General features: G+C 40.4%; 1 protein-coding gene across 1 annotated transcript; it reads right to left on the bottom strand.

Annotated features, from left to right (window-relative positions):
* Positions 1-3946: 3946 nt before the first annotated feature.
* On the bottom strand, positions 3947-4296 carry LOC118829381 (60S ribosomal protein L37-like). The gene has a single exon (XM_036736400.1). It carries the CDS (start codon positions 4285-4287, stop codon positions 3994-3996), a length of 294 nt encoding a protein of 97 aa, XP_036592295.1. The 5' UTR covers positions 4288-4296; the 3' UTR covers positions 3947-3993.
* Positions 4297-7583: the final 3287 nt, after the last annotated feature.

Below are 7583 nucleotides of genomic sequence, written 5' to 3'. Positions count from 1 at the left end.
TGGGAAACCAGAGGTACAAAGGGTAGCATTAGTGCATAGGAGGACATAGAGAGGTCCTCCTACCTAAAAAGGCCCTTCCCTTTCTGATAGACTTATCTAAATCCTCCATATCTTTCAAGGACCAGCCCAGGCTGATTTTCCCCACCTAGAGTGATTTTTTTCCAGAATACCAATACCACAGTCTGTACCACTCCCTTGGCATTTAACATATTCACATGCTGCCTAGTATATACTATTTCCTTATCTTTCCAACTAGATAATAAGCCCCCCTGAGAGCAAGAACCAAGTCTATGTATCCCCAGCAATCAGAGTAACATTATAATAAACATTTCAAGAAATGTATGTTAAATGATGGTAGGTGGGTCCCTTTGCCCCTCATGGATCCACTGACCGGAGTTCCCACCCTTCTGAAAACCCACTCAGATTTATGGCCTCTTACTGTCTATAGGATAAAATCCCAAACTCCTCCATTTGGCATTTGATACCTTCACAGTTTGGCTCCAACCTATCTGGACTAATTTCATATTAGACCCCCTCACATTCCAGTCAAACTGGGCTGGAGAAACTCATTGTTTTCTATACACAATATTCCATCTTCAATTCAATAAATATTTATTAAGTGCCCTAAGAGCCAGGTACTCTAGTAAGTGCTGGGGAATAAGAAAAAAGTAAGAAAGTAAAAAAAAGAAAAACAATACCTACCTTCAAAAAGAGTACAATCTAAGGAGAGAAGATAATACATAAAAGGAAACTGAAAAAGACGGGGGGTGCTGTTCAGGGGATATGATGTTCTTTGGAGTGGAAACCAAGCACACATGCTGATGGAAAATGGAGAGTTACCTAGAAAGTTCAGATCCCAGCCCTCTATAAGGGAAGGCTTTGAGAGGGGTTTAGTGCTTCATTCTTTAGCCCTCAAATCAGGGGGGAGTGGCAAATGAGGGGATGATGTCCCACCTCTTTGCTTGTGGACAAGCTATATAACACCCTCACTCCTTAATTGTTTCTTTTGGAATTACCAGCTCCTTTCAAAGATTCTCCTCAAGTTCCCCTTCCCACATGAGGTTGTTTCTGATCTCTCTACCCATTGTCATACCTTCTGCCCCAACTATATTATATTTACTTTGTACATATTTTCATTTACTTCACTGGTGTGTATGTTACTTCCAACCAGTAGAATGTAAGTTCCTTGAGGGCAGGGACTGTTTAATTTTTGTCTATGTATTTTCAAATGTCTGGCATGGTTCCTGAGACATAGTAGGTACAGTTATCCCTTCGACATTAGCACAGTTATCCCTTCTACATAGTTGGGGTTAGGGGTGCAGCACTCTTGAGATCTGGAAAATCCACGTAAAATTTTTGGCCCCTCCTTTGTAGCAGATAAGAAGTCTAAATTATTATGGAATTACAAGATAAAATATGTTGATATTATATAATAATATATACATATTTATGCATTCTGAGTTTCTAAACTTTTTCTGTGTTGTCTGCAGGCTTTCGTCTGTCATCTGCAGCTTCCTCAAAACTCCTCCAAAATTCCCATTTAATTTCTTAAGCTGACCTGTGATATATTGAAACCCACAATGGGGAGAGTTGCAAGGTGGAAGGGATAATTGTATTTAACCAATACTTGTTGCAGGAGAACTTCTAGATTACAAGATCACTTTCAGATGTAGTAGCCATCATTGAAATCTCACCAATATTCAACATGTTCCGTGAAGTATTTTGTAAATCTACTGGATTAGTGCAAATAGAACCTATTTAAAGATGTCTCTCATTCAGTGGAGTTTGTTTTAATCAGGTCTCCCTAAAAAATGTGCTCTTCCCTTCTCCAAATCATACCATCTGCTGCACGTATCACTTTGGTAATGAATAATATTTTTCCAGAAGAGGTATTTTACTGGAGCCAATTTGTAAAAGCTCTTCACATTTTAGGGATCCTTCAGTCTGTCTTCTTATACAGCATGGACATCAATGCTGCCTATAAGGCAGGCAGTCATTAAGAATGCTGGCAAAAGCCTCCAACACTGAACAGTATCCTAGCCACATGGTCTGTATTGATCTGTCTACATTTCATGTTTGGGGCAAAGAAAAGATGCACTCAGAAAGTAAACACCTCTGAAGAAAATTGTCCCTTTTTTGGATGATCACAAGTACCTTAAAGGAAATGTCTTCTTCAGAATCAACAGCATGCTGACAATCAGTGGTATTTCTCTTCCTCTGAAATCCTTCATCACTTAGTTATATCATCTCTAACACTTTAATTTAAATTGATTTAGCTATTAGAATTGCCTTAGAACTGTTCACAAGTTGTTGTATACATACAATATATATACATAATTTGTCTTCCTAATTGGATCATAAATTATTTTATGGCAATAACTTTATCTTCTACTTCTTTTACACACACACACACACACACACACACACACTCTCACAGATGCACTTTTCTCCTTCTCTCTCTCTTTCTTCCCCATTTTTAGGACCTAAAGACCTTGAGTTCACTCCATTTCCCTAATGGGGGAGATGGAGAACCTGGGATACTAAAAGACTTCTACTGTGAAGGTTGTCACTGGTAGGGGAAGAAGCAGGCTGGGGGGTGGGGTGTGGGTGGGGGGTGGAGCCAAAATGGCAGCTGGAAAGCAGAGACTTGCTTAAGCTCTCCCCCAAATCCCTTCAAACACCTGTAAAATATGGCTCTAAACAAATTCTAGAGCTGCGGAACTCATGAAAAACCAGAGGGAAACAGGTCTACAGCCCAGGAGAGCCTGGATGGTCGCCAGGAAGGGTCTATTGCATGGTGCTGGGAGCGGAGCTTAGCCTAGCATGGGCCGCACCAGGACAGACCAGACCAGGAGTCAGCCAGCTGAAACAGCTGTGGCAGTTACCAGACTTCTCAACCCACAAACGCCAAAGAGGAGGTTAGTGGGAAACTGTGGAATGAAGTTCAGAGCCATCCAATCACCAGCCCTGGGGGTGGTGGAGGTGGTGCAGCTATGGCGGTGGCAGCAGGAAACTCCTGAGGCTGCTTCCAGATCTCCAGTGTCAGCTGCCTCCTGAGTCCCTGGCTCACACAGTAGGAGGACTCTAGCAGTGGATGAAAGTGGGAGTACAAGGAGCGCTTTGTGGGCACAAAGGCAGGTTCTCTTGCTGTGGCCTCCCTGGATCTGCATTGTGGTCCTGGTTGGCTGTTCTTGGGGGGAGGAGGAGCACTGCTGTGACAGAGCCTGGGGTGACAGTGCAGTAGAAGTAGCTCTGAAAACAGCAGGGCTTGGATCCTAAAGCTTGGGACAAAGTACTCTCTACTCTACAAGCAGTCATACACTGACAAAAAGCCCAAGGATCAAATAGTTGTCTGGGAACATGATCAGGCAGTGAAAACAAACTCAGACTCAAACTCAGAGTCAAACTCAAACTCTAGATTCCTTTTTTGGGGACAAAGAAGATCAAAACATACAGCCAGAAGAAGTCAACAAAGTCAAAGAGCCTACATCAAAAGCCTCCAAGAAAAATATGAATTGGTCTCAGAGCTCAAAAAGGATTTGGAAAAGCAACTAAGAGAAGTAGAGGAAACATTGGGAAGAGAAATGAGAGTGATGCAAGAAAACCATGAAAAACAAGTCAATGACTTGCTAAAGGAGACCCCCCAAAAATACTGAAGAAAATAACACCTTAAAAATAGACTAACCCAAATTTCAAAAGAGCTCCAAAAAGCCAATGAGGAGAAGAATGCCTTGAAAGGCAGAATTAGCCAAATGGAAAAAGAGGCCCAAAAGACCACTGAAGAAAATACCACCTTAAAGATTAGATTGGAGCAAGTGGAAGCTAGTGACTTTATGAGAAATCAAGATTTTATAAAACAGAACCAAAAGAATGAAAAAATGGAAGACAATGTGAAATATCTCACTGGAAAAACCACTGACCTGGAAAATAGATCCAGGAGAGAGAATTTTTTTTTTTCATTCAGGACATTTATTTTAACAAACAGTCAAATCCTTAAGATGAACTAGATGCTGCAACAGCTGCTCTCTTGGGTTTGGGTGTTGTTCCTTCACGGAATCCATTCCTGAATCGGCGATAGACAATTTTTAGGTGCCTCATCCGACCAGTACCAGTGGTGTTGCATCGCTTAGCTTTTGCACTCCAATTATACTTTCTCTTGCGTTTAGCAGGATATCCACATTTGCCACATGTTGACTTCTGAAGATGGTATGCCTTAGAACCACAACGACGGCACAAAGTGTGCGTCTTATTCCGGCGCTTACCAAACGAAGACGTCCCCTTCGTCATCTTCCTCCAGCCGCCAGCACCAAAGAGAATGGAAAAGCCAGGAGAGAGAATTTTAAAATTATTGGACTACCTGTAAGCCATGATCAAAAAAAGAGACTAGACATCATCTTTCAAGAAATTATCAAGGAGAACTGCCCTGATATTCTAGAGCCAGAGGGTAAAATAGTAATTGAAAGAATCCACAGATTGCCTCCTCAAAAAGATCCCCAAAAGAAAACTCCCAGGAAATTTGTTGCCAAATTCCAGAGTTGCCAGGTCAAGGAGAAAATACTGCAAGCAGCCAGAAAGAAACAATTTGAGTATTGTGGAAACATAATTAGAATATTACAAGATCTAGAAGCTTCTACATTGAGGGATAGAAGGGCTTGGAATATGATATTCCAGAGGTCAAAGGAGCTAGGATTAAAACCAAGAATCACCTACCCAGCAAACCTGAGTATAATACTCCAAGGCAAAATATGGATTTTCAATAAAATAGAGGACTTTCAAGCTTTCTCAATGAAAAGACCAGAGCTGAATAGAAAATTTGACTTTCAAATACAAGAATCAAGAGAAGCATGAAAAGGTAAACAAGAAAGAGAATTCATAAGGGACTTACTAAAGTTGAACTGTTTTGTTTACATTCCTACATGGAAAGATGATGTGTATAATTCATGAGTATTAGGGTAGCTGAATGGAATATACATATATAAAGAGACAGAGGGCACAGGGTGAGTTGAATATGAAGGGATGAAATTTGAAAAATGAAATAAATTTAAGGGGTGAGAGAAGAATATATTGAGGGAGAAAGGGAGAGATAGATTGGGGTAAATTATTTCACATAAAAGTGGCAAGAAAAAGCAGTGCTATTGGAAGGGAAGAGGGGGCAGGTGAGGGGGAATGAGTGAATCTTGCTCTCATCAGATTCAACCTGAGGAGGGAATAACACACACACTCAAATGGGTATCTTACTCCACAGGAAAATAAGGGGAAGGGGATAAAAAAGGGAGGGATAATAGAAGGGAGGGCAGATAGGGGGAGGAGGTAATGAAAAGCAAACACTTTTGAAAAGGGACAGAGTCAAGGGGATAAAATTGAATAAAGGGGGACAGGATAGGATGGAAGGAAATATAGTTAGCCTTTCACAACATGACAATTTACAAGAGTGTTTTACATAATGATACATGTGTGATCTACGTTGAGTTGCTTGCCTTCCTAGGGAGGGTGGGTGGGAAGGGAAGAGGGGAGAGTATTTGGAACTCAAAATCTTAACCTATTCTGCTCTACAAAAAAGTAAGGGGAAAGGGCATGGGGGTGGGAGTGCAATGACAGAAGGGAGGGCTGACTGGGGAGTGAGGCAATCAGAATATATGCCATCTTGGAATGGGGGGAGGGTAGAAATGGGGAGAAAATTTGTAACTCAAAATCTTGTGGAAATCAATGTTGAAAACTAAAATATTAAATAAAAATGATAAAATTTAAAAAAAAGAAGCAGACTGGGAAGGAGCTCACCTGAGATATGACTAAGGATGTAGAAAGTAGTAATCTGACAAGTTCCTATTTTAAGTAACTATTCTTGCTTCCTAAGTGTCAAAGTTCAGTTGTTTCCAATTGCTGAAGTAGTATAAAAGTACTGTTAGCACCCTCTAAATTTTGGCACCAAAACCTTGCACTAGTTAGAGCTGCAAGTTTCTTAATAAATGTTTGCTGAATGAAAGAGAAAAAGAAATAATAATAATAATAGCTGATACTTATGTAGAGCTTTGAGGTTTGGAAAGGACTTTAAATACATTGTCTTATTTGAGCCTCCCAACAGTCCTATAATCCATATCTGGCCACTGGACCCAGATGGCTCCGGAGGAGAGAGTGAAGCTGGTGACTTTGTACAGCCCTCCCTCACTTAAATCCAATTTACTTGCATGTCATGGCATCACCTCCTTGACGTCATGGTCCTCTTCCACAACGAAGGACAAACAGCAAGCAAGCAAGCATGAGGCGGGTACTGTGGTGATTTATTCACATTTTACACACGGGAAAACTAAAGTTCAAAGGCATTAAGTGACTTGTCCATGGTCACACAATTGGTTAAGTAGCATAGAAGGATTTGAATCTAGATCTCCCTGAATCCGAATCCAACATTTCTCTACTATATGGCAGTGCTCTGTCTAATAAGATAAGATGGTAGTCAGCAAAGATTACTTGCAACAAATCATCCAGCAAATGAATGTTATGCTTCTGGAGTGTGCTCCTGGCTATTTGCTATAGGGATGCATTGGGAATTTTAATTCATTCAAAACATTTGTGTTCACTGTGGAGAAGTCAGTTGTATAGTAGAAATTAGCACTAAATAGAGTGACTGGCACATGGTAAGTGCTTGATCTATGTGAGTGACTTAGTTTATTAACTGACTGGTAGAGTAGAAAACTCAATGGATTTGGAGGCAGAGGACCTGGGTTCAAATCCTACCTCAGCCACTTGGAAAAGTTACTTCCCCTCTCTGGCCTTTGGTTTCCCCATTTGTAAAATGAGGGGTTAGATCAGATGGTCTCTAAGTTCCTTTCAACTCAAACTCTATGATTCCATGATCTGATAACTACAAGTGTACAGAACTATAACTACGGTGGGGTAACATAGGGTTTTTGTCCAGGATGTTAAAATTTAAGGGGGCAGCTTTTCAGTAGTGCTGAACTTGGTGTCTAGTTAGCAAGACTAATGAGTTCAAATAGGAAGTTACCAGATGACTCACTTTCTCTACAGGTGTTCCTAAAGTCTGAACACAAAGGCAAAAATGCATATTTTCAAGAAATGAAATGAATGAAATTTTCAACATTTTATTTAATTGGAATATGAACAAATAACATCTTCAATATGATTTCCATCATTTGTGATGCAAAGGTTGATGCTCTTTGCAAGATTCACGTAAACTCGATGCAATAACTGCATATTGCCGACAGTTTTAGTGCTTTTCACTCTTTATGCATTCAATCAAGTGTGTTGCATCTGTGATTTTCATTGAGTACACCTTCTCCTTTAGCATACCCCAGAAAAAGAAGTCAACGGGACTAAGGTCTGTTAATATTCCAAATATTTCAAAATATGCATTTTTGCCTATGTGTCCAGACTTTAGGGACACCCTGTATTTACCACAAACAAGCTTGCCCAAACACACTCGATTTTTCTCTTTTCTACTTCTCCAGCCCCTAACCTGGAAACTTCCCCAGCAGTGTCTTGTGGCATCTTGGATTCTCTTTGCCTATATTTGTCTTAAAAAGTTTATTTGAGAGTGCCTTTCATGTTACTTGTCTCAGATTTATGTC

The sequence above is a fragment of the Trichosurus vulpecula genome, chromosome 8, assembly GCF_011100635.1.
Source record: "Trichosurus vulpecula isolate mTriVul1 chromosome 8, mTriVul1.pri, whole genome shotgun sequence".
In the NCBI taxonomy this organism is placed as follows: domain Eukaryota; kingdom Metazoa; phylum Chordata; class Mammalia; order Diprotodontia; family Phalangeridae; genus Trichosurus; species Trichosurus vulpecula.
The sequence above is the reverse complement of the archived record's forward strand: the minus strand, read 5'-3'. Positions and strand labels throughout refer to the sequence as shown.

Bases quoted from the DNA above. Each gene is read 5' to 3' on its own strand.
- LOC118829381 (XM_036736400.1), bottom strand. From the start codon at position 4,287: ATGACGAAGGGGACGTCTTCGTTTGGTAAGCGCCGGAATAAGACGCAC.